This window comes from Mytilus galloprovincialis, chromosome 2 (assembly GCF_965363235.1).
Source record: "Mytilus galloprovincialis chromosome 2, xbMytGall1.hap1.1, whole genome shotgun sequence".
In the NCBI taxonomy this organism is placed as follows: domain Eukaryota; kingdom Metazoa; phylum Mollusca; class Bivalvia; order Mytilida; family Mytilidae; genus Mytilus; species Mytilus galloprovincialis.
Genome location: NC_134839.1, coordinates 5,204,287 through 5,230,893, shown reverse-complemented (window position 1 = coordinate 5,230,893; position 26,607 = coordinate 5,204,287). Strand labels below are relative to the sequence as shown.

Sequence of the window (26,607 nt, the reverse complement as noted above, 5' to 3'; positions counted from 1 at the left end):
ACCTGCTCAAGGCATAACGAATTACTATGACGTGTCCTGGTTTATAGGAGCGTACATCAATGAACTGGTTGTCGGAGTAGATTGTCCAGATACTGCAACATTTTTGGATGTTGATTTCTTTTTAAAATCCGAAAACCCTTTCCGAATAAAAAAAGGAATTTGCGTATTTGAGGAACATGCAAGTGTTCCGTTGAGACGACATTATGCTTCCGATTTTCATGGAAGCTATTTTTTTTATGGTGGTTTAGGAGATTATCGTTTGGTTGTCAGATCTATTGCAAACGTCTGGAACTATGACTACATATTTGATTACATATTTCATTTGAATGGGGCCATAGAGGTGCAAGTTTATTCAACAGGATATGTGCAATCAGCTTTCCCGCTAGACGATGAATTACGATATGGAAGTAAAATGGCGTCATTTATGATGGCCAATATTCACCAGCATTTATTTCATTATAAAGTAGATTTAGATATAAATGGTCGTTCAAATATGTATTCTACTCTAGATATATCTACTGAAACTTTTAAATCGCCTTGGTATTCAAATTTTAATAAAACACAATTTAAATTCGAATTGAACAAAAAATCAACTGAAGAAGAAGCAAACTACAAAACCGCAAATGAAGCAAGGTATGACATTTTCTATAACGACCAGGTTGAGAATGAATTCAAAAACAAAAGAGCCTATCGAATACTTAACCACGGGAAAACCCCGTATCTGTTATCGAAATCGTCAGAAACCAATGCCGCACGTTGGGCAAAATTTCCGTTAGCAGTCAGTAAATATAAAGATAACGAGATATCCAGTACTTCTATTTATGCAAATAACGGACCACGAAATCCCGTCGTTGATTTCGAGAAGTTTATTTCAGATAACGAGACTTTAGAAAATGAGGATCTGGTTGCCTGGGTAACTTTAGGCGTTTTACACATTCCTCATACAGAAGATATTCCATCTACAACCACAGCAGGATCCCAGGTGCGATTTTTTATTTTACCGTTCAATTATTTTCCTGAGTGTCCAAGTATGTCGTCTCCAAATGCAGTTCATATCACTCCTAAAGGAGCGAATGGTATAAATCTTAATACATTTGGAACCAGTCATAAGTCTAATTGTGTACAGAAACATAACGGACCAGCTTCATATGATGGCAGAGTTTATGATGCTAACTAAAACAGAGTTAGGTATTGTGCCCAACAGGTTGAGAATTACGGAAGTATATATGAGTTTTTCGTGTTTCTTATTAGTTTAAACATATTTAATTATAGTTGATTGGGAAACAAGTTTTGCAACTTATATTAATCCCTTTCCACTTTGCGGGTACGAGTGCTGTCTTGTAGCGGCATTAGCCTGCTCTTTTTCGAAATCTACAAGGGTGTTTCTTATTTCTTTTCTTCCCCACGTTTGGATATCTAGGACTATACTTTTTGTGATAGTGAACTATAACATGCAAATTAATCATCAATGTCATCATGATATACATTATTAATACAAATACAATGTATAATATTTCCCCGTAATGAACTCTCAATTCAAGTCACAATTTGTAAAAGTAAACTATTATAGGTCAAAGTATGGTCTTCAACACGGAGCCTTCTTGGCTTACACCGAACAGCAAGCTATAAAGGGCACCAATATGACTAGTTTAAAACAAATCAAACAGGAATTCCAAAGTCCAATTAAAAAAGAGTTAGCTAATGCATTACAAGTTTTAATTTCAGGACAAATTTACAAATCGCAACTAAGTAAAAACACAAGCGGCTATAAATTTGAAATTTGGAGTTAATATGAAATAAAACCGTAATTTTCTCAAATATTGTGATAAACATCCACAAGTACATGTATCCACACTATAACCGGTTCTTACAAGGAGTAGATTCAATAACTGCGTTGAGTAGAAGGATTTTACCCCCCCCCCCCCCCAAAAAAAAAATAAATAAATAATAAAATAAAAATAATAACAAAAAACACTAGAAAGTACCTTGGTGTATAGAAAAATTTATTGTAATAATTTTTCGCATTCACAGTCACGTCCTGTCGAAATTGGGACGGTAATTAAATGCCTAGTTTACAGATGGTATTCAGCTCTCTATACTCGTTCGTTAAAATTTTCAAGTGCATTTGTACATGTAACAACTTTGGTCAAAAATGGGAAAATTGAGCCACAATTAAGCAAGTTGACATTTACAAATTACCCACCCTAAGGCCTTTATACTTGTCGAACCATTTACATGCATATCTATTAGGGAACACACATTTACGATGCTGGACCAGAGTAAAACACTCAATAGCAGGCCAAACAGGATGAAGTTTACTGTCTATAAAAAGTTGTGGTATGATTGTCAATGGAATCTATAGAACCAAGAGTTCCAAGAGGTGAAGTTGAAATAATTCCTTCGTTAATTTTAGGGACGCCATCACGTTGGTTGACCGATAGCGGATATGTCGTAACTACAATACTGTCACCCATTTTTTTTTATTGCCGGGTATATATGAACATGGGAAACACGACGGGTGTTTCATGTGGAGCAGGATCTGTCTATCCTTTCGGAGCACCCGAGACCACCCTCAGTTTTTGGGGGGTTCGTGTTGCTCGGTCTTTAGTTTTTTTCTAATGTGTTTTGTGTATTATAGTTTGTCTATTTATCTTTTTCTCTCTTAACCATGGCGTTGTCAGTTTAAATAAGTTAACCCTTTGGTATCTTTCGCATTTTTTTTAAAGGTACCCGTACAGCCTTCAACAATGACGACACATACCGCATAAGAAACTATAAAATATCTCGAAATACTACATGACTGTAAAACAATTAAAAGGAAAAAAATAACGGCATGGTTGTCGTCTGTTTGTGTGGTTCATAAGTGTTTCTCGTTTTTTATATAGATTAGACCGTTGGTTTTCCCGTTTAAATGGTTTTACATTAGACAACAAATGGAAGTTTTTAACGACCTTGTCTGGCTATACAGCCCTTGCACGGTCGGTTTTTACATTAGTAATTTTTGGGGCCCTTTATAGCTTGCTGTTCGGTGTGAGCATAAGCTCCGTGTTGGAGACCGTACCTTGACCTATAAAGGTCTACTTTTATAAATTGTGACTTGGATCGAGAGTTATCTCATTTGCACACATACCACATTTTCCTATATAAATGATATGTACAAAACGATAAATGAAAAACAAATATAATTTGACAACAAATGACAACCACTGAATTACAGGTTCCTGACTTGGGATAGGCACATTCAGAATGTGGCGGGGTTAAAGTAGTTTGCTCGTACCAAATCCTTCCCTAACTTGAGACAATGGTGTAACAGTACAACATAAGCACGAACTATCAGAATCAATTAATGACGGCATAAATCATTAGATCGATTCAAAGCATAAAAAGCACCTAAAAGACACAAAAGACAAAAATACAGATCCGAAAGTACTCGCAATTATTGAAAGCTACATGCATTTCAAAGCCAATAACAATCAATAAGAAAATTGAATACAATATCAATCGAGGCAAAATATTGATGTTTGTTTGCTGAAGTTTTCGACCACACTTTATACATGTAATATTGATAGAGCTGCGACTATAGAAATAAAATGAAAATTCAGTAAGAGATTTTTTTTAATAAAAAATACGAATGCACTGTAAACATGATAAAAATGTATAAATAATTAAATGTCAAGTTTGTGGTAGAGTAACTAACGTCCCCTGAACCGCCTCATACAGATTGGATCGACTCTACACCGACATCGTCCAGGCACTTTTCTTTCACAAATTCCAGCACAACCTGCACACGTGGGTCTCATGACTCTTCTAAATACCTTCCACCATCTAACGGCTTCAGCTAAAGGTGGATTATTTGAACACAGTTGCTACAATAGAAGCATAAATATATATTTAGTAATTTAACTTGAGGGGGGTCTGTTTTTATATAGTTTAAACATTTATTAGGTAGTATATATTCATATTCTAATCGTTGCTCCCGTTGGCATGAAATGTCACTGCAAACTGAATGGGGAGGGATCTTCAATCTTGGGAACAGGTCAGCATACAATAGCTGCAACAACCTCCCCTCTGTCTTACAGTTATGCGCTTGTTAAACAATAAAAGATACAAAACTGAGATCTTAAAATATCTGTTCACATATAAAACGCCTTTTGCTCTACTTTTGTTATTGGGTAGCTGTCTCAATGGCGATACTAAAACATCTCTTTTTATTGAGACACCATATCGAGTTGGTTGGCAAAAATACTGTTTCACAGATAATAACGGATACGTTCCTAATGTCGTTACTACAATCCCGTCCTCTTTCCCGAATGTGACCTACCGAATTACACCTATTACCAGGTTTGTACTTACATGATCTTACATGAGAAACACAACGGGTGTCACATGTGGAGCAGGATCTCAGCGGCTTATTCTTTAGGATCACCTGAGTTCACCCACCTCCCCATTTGTTGGTGGGGATCATGTTTCTATGTTGTGTATTGTACACTATTCTTTGTTGGTATTTTTTTTAACTTTTTTATCCATGGCGTTGTTAGTTTTTTTTTCCACTTACGAATTTGAATGTCCCTCTGGTATCTTGCCTCACTTTTATTCCTTATACTACATTATTTAGGGTATATAAATGGTTTGTATAATTTCGAAATTCGTGTAACTATATATTTCTTTGGAAAAAAAATTAGCGTATATATGAAATTCACACACAAGTAAAATTGTACATCTCCCCCATATTTAATTTCAAGAAGGGTTTCCAGGTAAGAATTTGAAATATAATTCTGTTGACTATCTCAGAAACCAAATATAAATAACTTATATTTTGTGTTTGGAAACGCATGTCAATTCAGTTTACTAAACACCGTAGAAAATGTTTTTTTTATCCGTAACTTATGATTCCAATGAAATACAAAATAAATTGAAAACAAATTACTTACACTTGCAGAAAAAATGTGTATGAAAATCTTTGAAGTGGTAAAGAAATATTGCGATAATTAAGGGAACAAATTCGGATAGAACGAGCGAGTCGATCGATCCAAAAAAACAACAGATGCTGGTGTTGTGTAAATAACGAAGACAGGGGCGGATCCAGCCATTTTTAAAAGGTGGCAGAGGGTCCAAACATATGTCCCGATACAAATGCATGATCGTCCAAAAAAAGGGGGTTCAACCCCCGGAACCCCCCCCCCCCCTTAGAATCCGCCACTGGAGGATGAATAATATCTATACTTACTATCGATACGAAGGTCAATACGAAAAAAGCCAACTTGAGATGTAAAGAATTCATCGTCTATAATTTCTGAAATATAAAGAATATATGGTCTGAACATTCAATTGTTGGGTCAGTACAGTTGATGCTTATGCGGGTTTACATGCGAGTAATGGTATATGAAAAGGTTAAATACTTATTGACAGTTTACTGGGTTGCATTCAATATCGTAGCGGCTACATGTGTAGATTTATGACTATTGAACGTGTAGCTAGCATAGCTGGCCTGCTACATAGATATTGATAACAGCATATGTGGCTATTACATAGATCTATGATAGCGCTACTAGGCTAGCTACACGTTCAATAGTCATAAATCTACGTAGCCCTATACATGTAGCCGCTATGATATAATTAGGCGAAATATACTTTTATAAAACATTAAACATATTTAGAACTCGTTGAAATGCTGAATAGAGAACATGGAGAAGAAAATGAAATGTGTTGCATATTATACTTGTCCATATTGAAATAAAGTTCAATAGTTTTAGAAGTTCTAAATGTGGATATAAAATATCATAAACATAAGTCCTATTTACGTATGCCACGCAGATCGCATAAACTAAACAGTATGTCTTACATTTGATTATAGTTATAAATCTTGTCAGTAACCATGGTAACAATGTTTACTGAATGGTTATCATGGTTACAGCGAAATTCATATTAAGACCCAAATAAATGACTCACTGCTTCACTGTCGTATACTGAACGGTCCCAAAAAGATATCTAAGTCGCTATTTCGAATTCCCAACAAATTAAAACAAATATATTTTTAAAATATCTCTATCCGACCATATATATCTTACCTAGACACTCATCTAAGAAATTATTTTTTACAAGAGGGATGCTGAGAAATTAACAATTATACACGACATCCATTATACTAAGCTGGTATTGAAGAAACCTTAAATTTTCTGATCGAAAATTGTTTTCCCATTAAGACATAATGATTTTAATTATATTCTGCAACGCAAAAACCAATTTGAAGTTAGGTGTAAATTTTATTTCCATTCCGTAAGTAAAAAAACCTAATCCCCCTCAAAATTTAATGTCATTTTGATAATTTATTACTAATTTTATAAACTGCAAAATTGCAATCTAGGTGCCAACATTAATTAATTAAATTTATATTAAGCAATCAGTGGCGGATCCAGAAATTTTCATAAGTGGGGGCCCGCTGACTGACCTAAGAGGGGGCCCGCTCCAGTGATTCCCTATATAAGCAACCACATTTTTTCCCAAAAAGGGGGGGGGGGCCTGGGCCCCCCCCCCCCCCCCTAAATACGCCTCTGGCAATATCTAATATGACGATCAAATAAAATTTATTGATAAAAAAAAGTATCTGACAGTGTATCCACTGACCGCGTGTCCGCGGTGCTTGTGGTTACTGTCCAAAACAAAACATAAATTCAACCAACAACCCCCTTTTCCTTATCATACACTTACCTTAGTAATTGTTTGCCCAGAAATAAACTGCTATTCTACTGAATCCGCTCTTCGACTTCGCTATTTATTCATAAATAACTGGAGTGTACAAACAAAAACAAACTTTCAAATGATACTATTAATAGCGACGATGGCCACTAACTAAAAGCTTTCTAGAAATGTTGTTTACTGTTTATATCGTGTTACTTTTCGATAATTAACCCCTGGAGTTCTACGAAAAGTCACGGAGGTGCTTATATGAAAAACAACAATGGTCAGTTTGATGATTTCCTAAAACATTTGGGTCAAACAACGGTGGCGTCATCCCTGTTCTACGAATTGTTAGCTTTAATGAAATATTATAGTGTTACTGTATGCTGATCAGCCTTTAGTATTTATCAACAAATGTTAATGTAAACAGGTGGAAATGCTATAAATAACCTCGTGACCTTAAACCTCTTGACCACTGAGAAGGTAAATTTTTCTGTCGAATATAATAATGCATTGGTACGTTCATACTTGTACTTAAAATCATCGATTTTAAAGACGTTATTCATAAGGGAGCTACCATTTGATTTTTATGGGGGGGGGGGCTAGGATGAAATTTGAAAAAATAGGCAGGACAGGAGTTTTGAGTAAAAAAAAAGGCAGGATGAGCAACTTGGTAAAAAAAAGGCAGGATGACAATTTGTGTAAAAAAAGTCAGGATAAACTAGTAAAAAAAAGGCAGGACCGAATAGAGTAAAAAATAAAAAGGCAGGACAGGGATTACAACTGAAAAAAAAGCAGGACAACATTTTTAATCCTAGCCCCCCCCCCCCCCCATAAAAATCAAATGGTAGCTCCCTAATGATTGTTTTTTCTCGTTGTAATCAAACAAATAAAACGATCACATTGACCAACTGCGGACTGGACGGTAAAACCAATACCCGAGATGGAACTTAATCATACCTGCCAACTTTTCAAAATGCCCATGGGGGTTTTGCGTGGTAGATGGCTGTCATAGTCCTAAAAAAAACCTTCAAAGGGGCCTTCAAATACATTTTAATGTTGTTTTTGGCTTCTTCATACTTTCTTAAGCTTAAGTCGTTATAAAATTAATTGTTTTGTTTAAATTGTGGACAAAATTGCTCTTTCAAAATTTCAATTTGGGAGCCTCCATGGGGGAAACCCCCCGCAAATAGTGACAGTTGGCAGGTATGCTTAATTGTTTAATTGATCTCAGACATAATGAAAATTGCATGAAATAATCTGTTAATGAACGTTTAATAACCATGACTAATCAGTCAATTATACATTATTGAAATAATGAGATTGAAATACAGCCTGTTTGATAAATTTAGTATTGAACTGCTCTACAGTAGTACTGAAGCGAAGAGGTTTGGCTAGGATGCCAGGCCAGCTTTGAGTTCGAACATCGAGGTTCGGTGGTTTTATCCGTGCCCTCCCGATTCTTCCACTAATAAAATCAATGGCCTCAATGTTCTTTTTCTTTCCGAGTATTATTCCCTATAAATTACTACCCAGAGTACCACTACTGTTGTAATATAGTAAGCAGGATCCTCACTAAGGCGAGTCTACGAGTCCCGAGTTTATTAAAAACAGTTTTGACTCATTTTCAAAACTGGTGAGTTCAAGGTTGTAAAATGGTTCTAAGAACATAATTATATCATCATTTTATAGCAAAACTACTTTGAAATTTTTTATAAATATTTAATTTGATGTCATTTATTCCTCTGTTTTTTTTTCTCATGGAGACTAAAATAATACATCATATAGCAATCAATTTCTTACCACTGTTGACTCGCAAACGCCATGACTAAAATTACGAGTCCGAAGTATCCTAAGAACAATGTAGCATAGAAACTAAGCTCAAAGTCAACTAGAATGAAATTCAAAACAGTGTGTCTGTGGCCATTGATTGACACATTAAATTCATCCATTGACTGGGACAATTTACGCGAACGTTTGTCTGTAACGACCACTGTTCACGACGTACCTACGATAGACATTTAAACTGTGGGGTCACCAAAGGTTTCTTAACGCCTTTAATTATAAAATAATTCGAAAAATTAATCAGGAATAACCGGTTTATGTTTTGATTTATATAATTGGTATAAATCATAACATCGTGTTATTTCTGATTAATTTTTCGAATTACTTTATTAAGGTGTTGAGAACCTTTGGTGACCCAATAGTTTAAGTGTCTTTAAAAAGTACATAGTGAGCAGTGGTCGTTACATACAAACGTTCACCTAAATTGTCCCAGCCAATGGATGAATTTAATGTGTCAATCAATAGCCACAGCCACACTGTTTTGAATTTCATTTCAACTATTTCAGCAACAACTGACTTAATATTAGAGCTTGACTTGCTAATCACTTTTGGTTTTATTGTAAAATTTAAAAAAAAATGGCAAAAAACTCCAGAGTTGATTCTTAACCATGTCAGCGAACACATTTTAAAAACTATATATCCTATGGATGATTGCTGCAACGTTTGATTAAGGTTGGTCCAGAGTTTCAAGGAAGTTATTTGTGCAAGTTAAAGGACGACGACGACGGACCCAAAGTGATATATATGAGAATAGCTCAATTGGCCTTTTGTGCAAGTTGAGCTAAAATTTAAAAAAAAATTAATAAGAAACCATTGTATAGACACAGTTAAGATGAGTACTTATTTTAGCCAACATCAACCACTCAACCGTTAACCATAAGATTCAAACTTATAACCTTTACAGTAAATTATCCAAAATCAAAAGAAAAGAAGCCTATCCTTTTCGGGTTTATCTATTCTGACATCGGACTCGGGCTTCTTATAAACTGAGTTTTACTGTGCGTTTGTTTTTCTATATTGACTAAAGGTACATGTATAGGGGGAAGATTGAGATCTAAAAAAAACATGTTTTTGAGCCTCTGGTCTTTATTAGTCATGTAATGTATGATTTTTTATTTAAGTTTCTTTTATATATTTCTGAGTTGAGTATGACTTCCATTATCAATGAACTAGTACACACTTTTCCTTAGGGGGCCAGCTGTAGCACGCCTCGCGGGATTTTCTTTCTTTATTGAAGACCCATTGGTGGCCTTCTGCTGTTTTCCGCACTTTTGTCGGGTTGTTGTCTCTTTAACACATTCCCCATTTTCATTCTTTGTCTTATCAAACAGTATTACAAGCAGACTTTTATATCAAGTATGACATATCTTCTATGATAAGGAATACTTGTATACCATATTCCTCTTGGGGTAGCCTTCATTTTCTCCATTAGAAATATAATTTAAATTGCTTTTGGAATTTGTGGATTTCTGCAACACAACTCTCCAAGGGAACGGTTAAGCGCTCTCAAACTGCTCTATGGTCGAATTGTTGTCTCTTTTTAAGTTTTATACATTTCCGATTTCCATTCTCAATTTTATTAATACCGGACATATTCTTTTTGTTCCTTTTCTCAAGCCAGGAGCCTGTAGTTATGTGATTTTCGTTAATTACATAAATGTATTTCATATTTGTTTTTTGTAAATTATTTTGATAAAGATTAGGCAGTCATTTTTCTCATTTGAATGATTCCATAATGATGATAGAAGTGTTTAACGATATTGACTGGCTTTACAGCACTCGCAAGATCGGTGAGTATTTCATATTGTTCATGTCGGGGCCTTTTATAGCCGACTATACAATATGTTTCTATTCTCATTGTTGAAGGCTGTATTGTTGCTTATATTTGTTAACATTCACTTCATTTGACCTTTGTTGGATAATTCTCATTGGCAATCATACCACATCTCTTTATTTCTATATTAATAAACTCCTTATAACTTTTACATTGTATTATGTATATGGTATAATTGTCTTATATGGAAAGCCAGACAAGTTTTACAGTTCCACGGTAACTGACGTCTCATAGCAGAGCTCTCAGTTTTGTCATGATAGCTTTTTTTTACGTCTGCAACGTAGCAGGACATGTGACGAATCTTCATACCAACCATAAAACAGGAATACCACACTAAATGAATCAATAACCATAATACACAACGGGAATACCACACTTAATAAATCAACAACCATAATAGACAACGAGAACAACCATAATACACAACGGGAATACCACACTTAATGTATCAACAACCATAATACACAACGGGAATACCACACTTAATGAATCAACAACCATCATACACAACGAGAATACCACACTAAATGAATCAACAACCATCATACACAACGGGAATACCACACTTAATGTATCAACAACCATAATACACAACGGGAATACCACACTTAATGAATCAACAACCATCATACACAACGAGAATACCACACTAAATGAATCAACAACCACAATACACAACGGGAATACCACACTTAATGAATCAACAACCATAATACACAACGAGAATACCACACTTAATGAATCAACAACCATAATAAACAACGGGAATACCACACTTAATGAATCAACAACCATCATACACAACGGGAATACCACACTTAATGTATCAACAACCATCATACACAACGGGAATACCACACTTAATGAATCAACAACCATCATACACAACGGGAATACCACACTTAATGAATCAACAACCATAATACACAACGGGAATACCACACTTAATGAATCAACAACCATCATACACAACGGGAATACCACACTAAATGAATCAACAACCATAATACACAACGGGAATACCACACTAAATGAATCAATAACCATAATACACAACGGGAATACCACACTTAATGAATCAACAACCATAATAGACAACGAGAACAACCATAATACACAACGGGAATACCACACTTAATGTATCAACAACCATCATACACAACGGGAATACCACACTTAATGAATCAACAACCATCATACACAACGGGAATACCACACTAAATGAATCAACAACCATAATACACAACGGGAATACCACACTTAATGAATCAACAACCATAATACACAACGGGAATACCACACTAAATGAATCAACAACCATCATACACAACGAGAATACCACACTTAATAAATCAACAACCATCATACACAACGGGAATACCACACTTAATGAATCAACAACCATAATACACAACGGGAATACCACACTTAATGAATCAACAACCATCATACACAACGGGAATACCACACTAAATGAATCAACAACCATAATACACAACGGGAATACCACACTAAATGAATCAATAACCATAATACACAACGGGAATACCACACTTAATGAATCAACAACCATAATAGACAACGAGAACAACCATAATACACAACGGGAATACCACACTTAATGTATCAACAACCATCATACACAACGGGAATACCACACTTAATGAATCAACAACCATCATACACAACGAGAATACCACACTAAATGAATCAACAACCATAATACACAACGGGAATACCACACTAAATGAATCAACAACCATAATACACAACGGGAATACCACACTAAATGAATCAACAACCATCAAACACAACGAGAATACCACACTAAATGAATCAACAACCATAATACACAACGGGAATACCACACTTAATGAATCAACAACCATAATACACAACGGGAATACCACACTTAATGAATCAACAACCATCATACACAACGAGAATACCACAATAAATGTATCAACAACCATAATACACAACGGGAATACCACACTAAATGAATCAACAACCATAATACACAACGGGAATACCACACTTAATGAATCAACAACCATAATACACAACGGGATTACCACACTAAATGAATCAACAACCATAATACACAACGGGAATATCACACTAAATGAATCAACAACCATAATACACAACGGGAATACCACACTTAATGAATCAACAACCATAATACACAACGGGAATACCACACTAAATGTATCAACAGCAATAATACACAACGGGAATACCACACTAAATGAATCATCAACCATAATACACAACGGGAATACCACACTAAATGAATCATCAACCATAATAGACAACGGGAATATCACACATATTGCAGAGTAAATACTTCTATGTTAATCAGGTTTAACATTAGCTTAAACATTGGAAGGACGGGTGATTGAGACGGCATGCCTATGAATAATAGTATGGCACAGTAAGTCCCTTCAAAATCTTGATGTAAGCTTCTTTAACCAGAAGAGTTCAGCTTATGTAAACATCCACACAGAAAGAAAAAAGACAGGCCCTGAGCATGGATGTTAAATTTGTAAAATAAGTCACTTTACAAAATTTGTAATAGGTTAATTGACCAAAATGTTAAAGGGTATCAATGACAACTGTATGTCAGAAGGTAAAGTTTCAGAAACTATTTAACTGATAACAATGTTTGTTTTGGCTTTCAGATGCTTCAAGAAAAGTCAAAATTTGTCCCAAATTGGAGGTCAAGTGACACTTACTTCAGTGTCAATACATGTTTACTTGAGGTCCTTTTTATGGCAGAATAAATGAAGAGTTCAAATTTCCTCTGCATTGCACAAATTTCAACTATTCAAGGTACAAGGGCAATAACTCAAATAAATGGGGAATATGTCCATAGGGACACAGATGATATTTATGATTAATATTTCCAAGGGGCATAACTCATTCCAAATTATAGATAAGCACTAATTTTGGAACTCATACAAAACATAAAGTTATAAAGGGACATAACTCAAGAACTGTAAAAGTGAAGTTGCCAAAATTTGAACTTAAACCAAGTTTAGTGGTTGTAAAATTGAATATTGCATTTTATTGTATAGCAATATAATATTTCCCACAGAAAGTAACCAAAAGTTAGCGTGCAATAAATTCAAATATTGCACTAGTGCAATAAATCTTCAAAATTCATGACGTCATCAACGATCAAATCTTAGTTTAAACCAGTTTTTACTTTTAAATATTATATTGCTATACAATAAAAGGGTTATTGCATGAATATTGGGGAATATTGTCCCTCGTAGAACATATATTGCACTCGCAAGCTCGTGCAATATAAAATTCTACTCGGGACAATATTCCCCAATATTCATGCAATAACCCTATAGTATAAAGGATTGGCTTTAGGTTGCAGTCTTGTAATTGACTGCTCCATAGGCTTACATGCAATACAGCTGATCTTTGCAAATAAAAAAATAAAAAAAATGCTACATAGAAAAAAAATGTCATGTTCATATCATGTATAAACTAATGTGAAATTGTGATTAAAAAAAAACAAGAGGCTCTCAAGAGCCTGAATCGCTCACCTTAATTCTTTTGGTTAAATCTCTCATCAATGATTATTTTGGCTTTTCAATTTATTTAAATATTTTTTGGATCGTCCTATTTTCTTCAAAAGCCAAAAAAAATAATCATTTTCTCCTATGTTCTATTTTAGCCATAGGAGCTATGTTTCTTGACATACAAGGCAATAAAATATAAAATTTATACTAGATACTCTGAAACTCATTTAGCCTAAGTTTGGCTGAAATTGATACAGCAGTTTCAAAGGAGAAGATTTTTTAAAGTAAGTCAACATGATGAACAAATTGTGAAAAAAGTCTTTAAAGGGCAATAACTCCTTAAGGGGTCAATTGACAATTTTGGTCAAATTGACTTAATTGAAGATCTTACTTTGCTGAACATTATTGCTGTTTACAGTTTATTTCTATCTATAATTATATTCAAGATAATAAACAAAAACAGCAAAATTTCCTTAAAATTATCAATTCAGGGGCAGCAACCCAACAACAGGTTGTCTGATTCATCTGAAAATTTCAGGGCAGATAGATCTTGACCTGATAAACAATATTACCCCCATGTCAGATTTGCTCTAAATGCTTTGGTTTTTGAGTTATAAGCCAAAAACTGCATTTGACCCCTATGTTCTATTTTTAGCAATGGCGACCATGTTTGTTGATAGATCATAACTTCGGATACAATTTACAAACTAGATACCCTAAGGAACATTCAGTTAAAGTTTGGAAGTATTTGGCCCAGTAGTTTCAGAGGAGAAGATTTTTGTAAAAGATTACTAAGATTTACGAAAAATGGTTAAAAATTGACTATAAAGGGCTATAACTCCTAAAGGGGTCAACTGACCATTTCCGTCATGTTGACTTATTTGTAAATCTTACTTTGCTGAACATTATTGCTGTTTACAGTTTATCTCTATCTATAATAATATTCAAGATAATAACCAACCAGATGCTCCGCAGGGCGTAGCTTTATACAACCGCAGAGGTTGAACCCTGAACGGTTGGGGCAAGTATGAACACAACATTCAAGCTGGATTCAGCTCTAAATTTGGATTGTGATTAAATAGTTGACACAGCATAGGTTTCTGACACAGAATGAATGTGTTCTAATGAACTTAAAATTTTTGTTTTCTCTTAGAGCAATTCACTATGCTGTTGAATATTAATCCTCTCAAAAAAATGTTTGAAGAAATTTTCTTTTTTATTTATGAAATTTCAAATGAGAAAAATTGAACCCAATTTTTTTAATCACATCCCCCTTTCCCTTATTCCAAAACTAATCTCAATTAAAATTTCTAATGGAGTTTGCAACAATAACTACTCATTTAAATACACCATAAAATATTAAGATGTAAAAAAACTGCTTGTTATCTATCACTGAATGGTAAAGATTATTTTAATTTATCAGTTGGTAGTAAAAAGTGAATATACATTGTATATTGTATATAACAAAGATTTAAGTTGATTCTGGACAAAGAAAGATAACTCCAATTAAAAAAAAATCTTGCTATTGCACAATATTTTGCAATTAGATATTTCTTGCTTACTATTCTGGACAAAGAAAGATAACTCTAATTAAAAAAAAATTTGCTATTTCACAATATTGTGCAATTAGATATTTCTTGCCATTGCACAATACTGTGCAATTGAAAAGACTTGCTATTGCACAATACTTAATATAATAATTTTAGATCCTGATTTGGACCAACTTGAAAACTGGGCCCATAATAAAAAATCTAAGTACATTTTTGGATTCAGCATATCAAAGAACCCCAAGATTTCAATTTTTGTTAATATCAGACTAAGTTTAATTTTGGACCCTTTGGACTTAAGTGTAGACCAATTTGAAAACAGGACCAAAAATGAAGAATCTACATACACAGTTAGATTTGGTATATCAAAGAACCCCATTTATTCAATTTTTGATGAAATCAAACAAAGTTTAATTTTGGACCCCGATTTGGACCAACTTGAAAACTGGGCCAATAATCAAGAATCTAAGTACATTTTTAGATTCAGCATATCAAAGAACCTAACTGATTCATTTTTTGTCAAAATCAAACTAAGTTTAATTTTGGACCCTTTGGACCTTAATGTAGACCAATTTAAAAACAGGACCAAAAGTTAAGAATCTACATACACAGTCATGACAGTTAGATTCGGCATATCAAAGAACCCCAATTATTCAATTTTGATGAAATCAAACAAAGTTTAATTTTGGACCCTTTGGGCCCCTTATTTTGTTGGGACCAAAACTCCCAAAATCAATACCAACCTTCCTTTTATGGTCATAAACCTTGTGTTTAAATTTCATAGATTTCTATTTACTTATACTAATGTTATGGTCCGAAAACCAAGAAAAATGCTTATTTGGGTCCCTTTTTGGCCCCTAATTCCTAAACTGTTGGGACCTAACTCCCAAAATCAGTACCAACCTTCCTTTTGTAGTCATTAACATTGTGTTTAAATTTCATTGATTTCTATTTACTTAAACTAAAGTTATTGTGCGAAAACCAAGAATAATGCTTATTTGGGTCCTTTTTTGGCCCCCAATTCCTAAACTGTTGAAACCAAAACTCCCAAAATCAATCCCAACCGTTCTTTTGTGGCCATAAACCTTGTGTCAAAATTTCATAGATTTCTATTAACTTAAACTAAAGTTATAGTGCGAAAACCAAGAAAATGCTTATTTGGGCCCTTTTTGGCCCCTAATTCCTAAAATGTTGGGACCAAAACTCCCAAAAGCAATACCAACCTTCCTTTTGTGGTCATAAACCTTGTGTTAAAATTTCATAGATTTCCATTCACTTTTACTAAAGTTAGAGTGCGAAAACTAAAAGTATTCGGACGACGACGACGACGCCAACGTGATAGCAATATACGACGAAAATTTTTTCAAATTTTGCGGTCGTATAAAAACAGCAAAATTTCTTTAAAATTACCAATTCAGGGGCAGTAACCCAACAACAGGTTGTCTGATTCATCTGAAAATTTCAGGGCAGATAGATCTGGACCTGATAAACAATATTACCCCATGTCAGATTTGCTCTAAATGCTTTGGTTTTAGAGTTATAAGCCAAAAACTGCATTTGACCCCTCTGTTCTATTTTTAGCAATGGGACCATGTTTGTTGATAGATCACAACTTCTGATACAATTTACAAACTAGATACCCTAAGGAACATTCAGTTAAAGTTTGGAAGTATTTGGCCCAGTAGTTTCAGAGGAGAAGATTTTTGTAAAAGATTACTAAGATTTACGAAAAATGGTTAAAAATTGACTATAAAGGGCTATAACTCCTAAAGGGGTCAACTGACCATTTCCGTCATGTTGACTTATTAGTAAATCTTACTTTGCTGAACATTATTCCTGTTTACAGTTTATCTCTATCTATAATAATATTCAAGATAATAACCAAAAACAGCAAAATTTCCTTAAAATTACCAATTCAGGGGCAGCAACCCAACAACAAGTTGTCTGATTCATCTGAAAATTTCAGGGCAGATAGATCTTAACCTGATAAACAATATTACCCCCATGTCAGATTTGCTCTAAATGCTTTGGTTTTTGAGTTATAAGCCAAAAACTGCATTTGACCCCTATGTTCTATTTTTAGCAATGGCGACCATGTTTGTTGATAGATCATAACTTCGGATACAATTTACAAACTAGATACCCTAAGGAACATTCAATTAAAGTTTGGAAGTATTTGGCCCAGTAGTTTCAGAGGAGAAGATTTTTGTAAAAGATTACTAAGATTTACGAAAAATGGTTAAAAATTGACTATAAAGGGCAATAACTCCTAAAGGGGTCAACTGACCATTTCCGTCATGTTGACTTATTTGTAAATCTTACTTTGCTGAAAATTATTCCTGTTTACAGTTTATCTCTATCTATAATAATATTCAAGATAATAACCAAAAACAGCAAAATTTCCTTAAAATTACCAATTCAGGGGCAGCAACCCAACAACGGGTTGTCAGATTCATCTTTGTATTTGGCCCAGTAGTTTCAGAGGAGAAGATTCTTGAAATAGTTTACGACGACAGACGACGGACGACGACAGACGCCAAGTGATGGCATAAGCTCACTTGTCCCTTCAGGACAGGTGAGCTAAAAAATGGACTATTTTGTTTCCCTCCATGTTAAGACATGCACCAGAAAGTGGAATTGTAATTCAAGACTGGTACCTTTAGTTGATTTGACTACCATTCTTGACAAAGATAGATAACTCCAATTTTCAAAGATTTTCAAAAGCATTGATGTTGATTCAACTACAATCATGAACAAAGGAAGATAACTCTGTTTAAAAAAATTAATACTTGATTGATATTTTTTATCTTTTTCAGCAATTTCTCCATTTAAAAAGGGCACAGCTTTAGAACAGTAAAAGGGACAGCCCCAAATTTCAAATGTGATCTGTATATTGTAGTAATAAGCATTGTGTATAGTTGAAAATAATCCTTATTTTGACCCCCTAAAATAATCCCCACCTACCTTTTGGTAAAATTTCATAGAGATCCATACGCTTAAACTTAAGTTATATACGTATACTGTTCAGAAACCAAATGTCTGCGGAAGACGATGACACTTATGACATGATAGCAAAATACAACCCCCAAATTTTTTGGCGGTCGAATAAAAATAAGTTTTTATAAAAATTAAATGAGGTAAATGAAGGCTTCAGAGCAAATGCGATGCAATTTCATTATAGAATATAGAAAATATAGTACACATTAGAGTACTTACAATGTAATTTTCCCTACAATTGATATTTCCAAAATGCATAACTTTTTATAAATAATTGATCGGCACCAATTTTAAAATTTGTCAAAGACATTGATAATGTAAAATATACCTGTTTAATATAAATTTCATTAAAATCTGGCCAGAATTGTACACAAGATAGCCCTTACAATGCAAATTTTAATATAATTCATATTTTCAAGGGCATTATTCTGTTAAAAAGTAATTGAATGACATGGTACATGTATTAACCTATAAAATAAATTTAATTAAAATCTGGAAAGAATTTAACCCATTGGAATGCTCAGAAAACAATTTTTCTATGTAATTAATATTTTCAAGGGGCATAAATCTTGAAAAAATAATTGATCGCACTGATTTCTGAACTCATCAGACAATGATGATTTAAACCTATGATATAAGTTTCATAAAATTAGGGACAAAATTGTACACATGAGAGCGCTAACAATACAATTTTCCACATAATAACTGTTTCTTAGGGGCATTATTTTAAAAATAATTAATCTGAAGAAGATTCTGATCTTTTTAACATATCCAAGAACCTGTCGTGCAGAGAAAATAAATTTATGAAAGTCGTGGTGTCTTAAAATTGTCTATAACATGACTTTATGAATGAATTTTGCTTTTAAAAAAATTATCATCACTCTGATCAACATTTTATGCTAATATTGATATATACAAGTTTTCAGATACTTAGTAACCTAAAATAAATATTCTTTAATTATTTTTATACTGATTTTTATTGATATATTAAAATCCAGGCACCATCCGTCCTTTCTTTTTGGAGCGTTTAATCTTTTTGTCTATTTTAGCTTTTTTTCTAGAGTCTATGTTTTTCTGTCTTTTATCTTGCTGAGCTTTCATTCGATGTTCAGTCTGAGATGTTCGTTCATCCCACTGTTTCTTCCTTTTTTCCTTGAATTTCTCTTTCTTTTTCAAACTTTTCTTTAACAAATTTGGATCGTCTTTTATCTTTTCGCCCTCAGCTTTGGCCATAACTTTTTTCCATGACTCTTTACTTGCGACAGCTTTGGCAGCATCTGGATTTGTTTCTTTTAGTTTTTCTATTTTCTGCTTTTTCTTCTCCACTTTTTCTAAGAGTCTCTTAAAATCCTTCCCCTTAAAATTATTCTGGGGGGCCTCTTTATCCCCAGAGTCAACAAAGTCAAATTTACTGAACACCATTTTCCCCGTACTTTTATCCTTCACAGGTGTGACAGCTGGTTTCTTGACAGAAATGTCTCCATTGATTTCTGGTTTCGTCAAATTACCTTTATTTTTATCTTCCTTTTTTGTCATTTTCTTTTTCAACTTGCTTTCTCTTCTTCTTAATCTTTTTTTCTCTAATAATTCATCTGTAGTAAGATTTCTTTTACCTGTTTGAAAATAGATGTTAATTAAGTATGGTTATATAAAAAGATGCTTTTATATTGAGCTATATATAGCTACCAAACATTTCAAAAAAGACTTGTTTCGTCTGTAATTTTAATATTTTAATACAAAAGTTGAAATAAACAAGTTATATAGCAACAGCTTTATATGTAAATGGTACAAAACCTACTGACGGAAACAGCACACTTATAAAGTCTAGACATAAAAATACAGATACACAGGTACAAAATATTAACAAAATTTCCTTCTAGATACTAGCTTTTGATCATAAACAAGCTTCTGTCCAAGTTTGGTACAAATTTAAAATAGTATAAGAAATTAAGTTATTTTTTTTAAATTTAACAACAGAGTGCATGAATGTGTTGTTTCCTGGCAGAAAATCTAAGACTTAGATTTTAAGTCCATTTAAAAGTAAAATACCGAAAAAATGGATTTATTTTTTTACAAAATTTACTTCTGGATACTATCTAATGATCATAAACAAGGTTCTGTCTAAGTTTGGTGCAAACCCAGGATAGTTTGAGAAAGTTATTAAAATTTTAAAAACTTTAACCACAGAGTGAATGTAATGTTTCCCCACAGAAAAACTAAGTCCATTTATAAGTAAAATACAAAAAAAAAGAAATTTTATTTTTGCAAACTTTACTTCTGGATACTATCTTAGGATCATAAACAAGCTTCTGTCCAAGTTTGGTAGAAATCCAGTATAGTTTAAGAAAGTAATTAAAATTTCAAAAACTTAAACCAGAGCGTGAATATATGTGGACGCCGTCATCGCCACCACCACCGCAGACGGAATGTAGGATCGCTTAGTCTCGCTTTTTCGACTAAAGTTGAAGGCTCAACAAAAATGTTCATGAGGGCATCCTTATGTATATACATAATGTCAAATATGACTATTAATAGTAAGTAGTCCAGTAATTCTAGAATGACAAATCAGAAATTTGATAGCACTTGAAATACAATTGTCCCTATCAATTCAATTTTAGAGGGGCAAAACTCAGTTGTTCAATATGGAAATCATAAAAATGATAAAAATAAAGCAAAAAAATGTATGTACATGTATGAAAACGTCTATGTCATTTTGTTTCTGGTGGAGAGTTGTCTCATTGGTGATCATACCACATCTTCTAATTCTTGTATGACTCATCTAATCTGCTAATGATGTAAAGATCCATAAAAGGCCAAAATGAATTTTAGTTCTATGCATCCAGCCATTATAATTAATAGAGGGGATGTCAGTAAGGGTTTTATAATTTACACTGAACACATGAACAAACCTTTGAAAATAGATGGTCAGCAATTATTTTTGAACTAGATTGAAATACGATGTATAGCATTTAAACATAAATATTTGATCAAAAAAGATCATCTAAATCTGACCAGAAATGTAGTTGTGTGTGGGTGCCTACAAGACCAGTGGCACAGACAAATGAACATGCCCACATTGTTAGCAGAGGTCAGGTAGTTATATGTATACCTTAGCATTGCTACAGGGGTCAACATAACATCCTCTATTACCTGTTTCAGAAACAAAATACTTTACCTTTCAACTCTTCAATCCTGGCCACTAACTTTTCTCTAAGCATCTGCGACCTCTCATTTCCAGCTTCTGTATCTGTTGATTCTTTCTTGTTCTTTTTGTGTTTTTTATGCTTCATCTTTTCTTTAATTTTGCTGTCTGAAAATAGATTTTTACTTAACATGTTTATTGGGAAGAAATTTATAACCCTAAACACGCTAAATAGGGTTAACTTAGTTTTTTAGAAATAGAAACTTATTTTTTTGTTTTAAAAATTCCAATAGGGAACATACTTTATATAATTGTATCAATAAACCAATTTTTTGGCCTTCTTCAGTTCTTTATTTTTCCTCACAACTACATGCCTGACATTACATTTGTATTTCCTTTTCAATCATTGAAAAGATCTCAAAAAATTGGTTAATTGATACAATTATATAATAGAAACTTACATATAGAAAATTAGATATTTTTTTTTTATGTCAACCAGTGAAAAAACACTGAAAAACACCAATGTTTAATCATGTTACATTCAGTATGTGTTTGTCATAAGTCAGGAGATTGAAATTGGTATTCAGTGGTTGTTTGTTGCTTTTTTTGTTTTTTTTATGACAAAATTAGGCTGTTATTTTTCTCTTTGAATTGTTTTACATAAGTTCAGGACCTAGCCTTGAATAAGCGGATTGTTGAATGCTGAACATTGAACTATAGTTGCTAAATATAAATGTTCACTATCATTTAGTTTGGGTGAAAATTTGTCTCCTTTGCATTCATACACCTCGTTCTTATTTCCAAATTAAGGTTTGATTATTATTGGCTCCCACAGGTTTTCCCCTGCAGCGTGGTTTACCATGTAAATTAATTCCTAAAAATATTTCATATATCACTTTCAAAAATCACATTTACCTTATAAGTTCAAACCTTAACAACTGTATGAATATGATGAAAATGTATCATGAATAGCAAATGAATGGTACCAAATAAAAATTACTGTAAATACAGAAATTATTGTGAGTTTTTTTCAATTTGTAAATAATGCGGTTTGGTGAAGAAAGCATTCTGATATCTAACACATATATCTTTATGCAGATTTTCCTGGAATGGCATTAATAAATGCACACAATTATTTCTGAATTAACAGTATCTAAATCTATTTGGTTGTTGTAGATTATCTTACATGTCCCTGTAGAGGTGTCATTGTCAGCTTGCATTGCTGGAGCTGTTTTATTTGAAAAACTTCCTTTGTTCCCAGACTTTTTGCTAAGGGGTTTCCCTTTTGATAAGTACATCTCACCTTCTGAAAAATAACCATGTAAATACAAAAATAAAGTTAAATTAACTTCTACATTATAAATGGTTTCATAATCGAGTGTTTTTCTTGAGAAAAAAAACACAAAATATTGCCAAATGTTTATGCTGTGACCTTAATTTTCAAAAATTAGAAGGCAGAAGTACATATGAAGTTTTTAACTATTCTTAATGATATAAATAAACATATGTACATGTATATAAAAATTACAAATTCCTAGACTGATAGACATGATTATGATAGACATTGTTCAATTAAGTTAAAAAGTTTAATATTTTATAATGTCTTTTCTGGACTACAAGTATAATCACTGATAATGAACTTTGTTTATGTAAGTTATATGTGTTTTTCGTTTTTTTATATAGATTAGACTGTTGGTTTTCCTGTTTGAATGGTTTTACACTAGTAATTTTGGGACCCTTTTTGTTCGGTGTGAGCCAAGGCTCCGTGTTGAAGGCCGTACATGGACCTATAATGGTTTATTTTTATAAATTGTTATTTGGATGGAGAGTTGTCTCATTGGCACTCATACCACATCCTCCTATACATCTATCATGTCTATTGTTACAATCATCTCTTAACCGTTTCAGCTCCATGTATAAACAAGACAATAAGAATGTCATATTCAACACTTTTAAGTTTAACAAGATAATCTAACTGCTATATATATACATATACATGTACATTGTATATCTAACTCTTATCTAGACAATTTGAATGTCGTATTCAAATCTGAACTACCAATATATATGTAAGTCGCTAAAATTGTCTGATCAATATATTAATTCTTAAAATATAATTCTTGAGACCACCTCACTGTTATACTAACCATCTGAATCCTCTTCAATCACCTTACTTTTATCCATAAGAATGTGTGGTGGAACCATATCTAAATGGTATCTAATAAAATCGTAATCTTCTTGTGTGGTGAAAACAGCAGTATTCAAGTCTAATCCTTTATTTCCCTTCTTGGCTGACAAATCTTTCTGTTTTAATTTTGTATGGCCTTCATTCTCAGTTACATTTTCTGAATCATCATTGTCAGCCTTATGTTTCAATTTCTTGTGAGAACTGTTTGAACTGCTTGGTGTTGACTCTGTAACCATAGAAACATTGTCTGATAACAATTTTTTTTTAGCAGAAAGTTTGTCTTTATCCTTCTTTAAAATATTGTTCTTTTTACTTGAAGGAGACACAGACCCTAGTTTAATTGCTGACACTGCAATCTTGTCTAGTTTCAATTTTTTTCCTGATTTGGTCATGTTGTCCGGACTTTGAAAACTGTCTGGCTCGTCAATATCTTGGTCATCAAGTGATTCAACTGCCCTTTTCTTGTTTTTCTTTCCCATGCCCATGGATGGAGAAGTCCACGCAGTTTGAAATCTAGAAAATTAAATAAAAGATAATGAACAATATACATGATATATATCAAATGTCAGTCTAACAATGCTAAATGACGCAAACTCTGACAAGGGCTGATAATGGCCCTTAAAGTTTGGTGTGGGCTATTTAAATTTTTGCTTTTCTTGTATAGGACTGTATATGCTGGCTACAAAATGTAATCTGTGGGATACCATGCCAAATTTTTAACTTCAAACCCTGGAGTTGTTTTTCTTTAATTATCACCTATTTAAATAGTACAAATAAAGTGATTTAATTTCATTTTTTGTATGTAGCTTTAAACCTACAATACTAATGATCCAGGGACTTATTATGTTGCTAAAATTATCAGAACCAACATCTGTGTTGATAGGATTACTGGGTAAAACTGTCATGTCAGGTGATGACCTTGTACTAATTTCCCCCCCCCCCAAAAAACGTCAAAAATGTTTGAAAAATTTAATGAGGCTGCACAAATTCCTTACACTGAAAGATGTCCATTCAAAGTGTTTTTGTTCATAAAACTGTTGTTTATGTCAAAAGAGTATACTACTGTAGTCTGGTTTCAATTCTTCCAAAAAAAAATGTTCTCTTACTTCAAATCCTTGTAAATTCCCTAAATTTCATCTGAATTTGACATGGTTTTCAACAAACAGAAGCACCATCATGACCATGTATAAACTTTCAACCTGGTATTCAACAAAGAAAGATAACTCATGTTTGCAATGTTTTGAGCTGGAAATGTAAAAGAGGTAATCTCATCCTAGTAAAATGGGACTCATCGTCAGCAGTCTGAAGTGTGAATCCTGATAAACCAGGACTCATCAGAGAAAGGGTTAATCACTCATTTTATTAAGTTCCCTGCTTGGTAAAAGTGACGCTACTCAAATTTTTTCCCTGTTCACCAAGAAATAATTAAATCTGGTTTATGTATGTGTGACTGACAATGAGACAATTCTCCATCCAAGTCATAATCAGTTTGGGGACAACCAATTTACCAATTTTAAACAAATAAAGTCATCTCGTAGGCCTCCCGATTTTTTTGAAAATTAAGTGTTCACCCCCAAAACCGGTTTGGCCACAACATAACAATTTCAAGTTTATTTACAATTTTTACAGAGTGTATATGTAGAGTATGTTTAAATGAACATATGTTCCCATAGTTTAGGACTTTATTCAATATAGGTTGAAAAATACAGGCAAAGTTTAGATATTTCTGTAGTGTCCTATATTTTGACTTTAGTGGAACCTTAACGGAATATAAATTTATATCGGAGCACTCCTGCTTTGGATAGATAGGTTTCATGCTGAAACAAATATTATCACAGATATTTACAAAGTGTGGTGGGGTGCTTTTATGTTTAAAATCGTTATATACAGGTTCGACTGTGATTTTAAAAACAAATGTTGACATCTTTTTATAATATTTACAAAAAAAACGGTACGGGTAATGGACATGATTACATTTCCGGATGCGGGAAGCAGGAATATAAAAAAAAATAAAAAATTCTGTTTTGAAAAAAATAGGTGCAGGCGGGTCCGTCGAACAAGGAATCAGATTGGTGTGGCCTAAGGGTACAATTTTTTTTAATTTATCTATGAATAACTAGTGTGTATATTTACAATATAAATTTTAAAACCTATTGAAATATTTTCTAGAGAATTATTCGAAAAGGCTTCCAAAATTTCATAAATTTGGTGTAAACTAAATTACAGTAGGCATGGATAACATAAACAAGCTCCGTTGGAAATAGGTCTAGTCCAAATTATAATTATGACGTATTAATAGGCTATAATAAATTTTTTCATAGCCTTTTTTTAAGACGTCATAATGATTTGGACTAGAAATTGGTCAAGATACTATTTGGCTTCAATTTTTAAAATAGAGTAATAAAGCACTGACACCACACATAACTGTTTTATCCAGGTTTTTATTATAAAAAGGGGTAAATTTAGAAAATGTTAGTATTGTCGCCTATGGCAGTTTAAATAGTACCCTACAGAACAGAAGTGTGTTTGAACTGTTCAACAACAGTTCTGCATCAACAAAAATGTGCCCATCTTTATATCAACTTACTCACAACCTATGTGCCACTTCTGAATCGTAACTGTAATAAAAATATCAATTTATAACAAAATTCATTACTATGTTGTCATATCAGTTTAAAATATATGCTGTTACTTGATTTTGAAGATATTTTCCCACGTGTTGAAACTCCGGATATCAACAAACGTCTATAATAGAAAACCAAACCGGTAAGGACAAGAAAAATCCGGATAATCTCTTATAGTTTCTAGCGATTCTTCAAGATCCTTCAACAATTTGA

General features: G+C 33.2%; 1 protein-coding gene and 1 long non-coding RNA gene across 2 annotated transcripts; both read right to left on the bottom strand.

The window, feature by feature from the left end:
* Nucleotides 1-3,597: 3,597 nt before the first annotated feature.
* LOC143062084 (uncharacterized) lies at nucleotides 3,598-6,994 on the bottom strand. Its single transcript, XR_012974534.1, has 3 exons — nucleotides 6,709-6,994; nucleotides 5,228-5,293; nucleotides 3,598-3,866 (listed from the first exon to the last, which is right to left on the bottom strand). It is a non-coding gene; the product is annotated as an uncharacterized LOC143062084 (long non-coding RNA).
* Nucleotides 6,995-19,320: 12,326 nt separating this feature from the next.
* LOC143062722 (uncharacterized) lies at nucleotides 19,321-26,380 on the bottom strand. The gene is made up of 5 exons (XM_076234490.1): nucleotides 26,362-26,380; nucleotides 23,730-24,283; nucleotides 22,769-22,888; nucleotides 21,616-21,750; nucleotides 19,321-20,053 (listed from the first exon to the last, which is right to left on the bottom strand). Exons 2-5 carry the CDS (start codon nucleotides 24,253-24,255, stop codon nucleotides 19,428-19,430), a joined length of 1,407 nt encoding a protein of 468 aa, XP_076090605.1. The 5' UTR covers nucleotides 24,256-24,283; nucleotides 26,362-26,380; the 3' UTR covers nucleotides 19,321-19,427.
* Nucleotides 26,381-26,607: the final 227 nt, after the last annotated feature.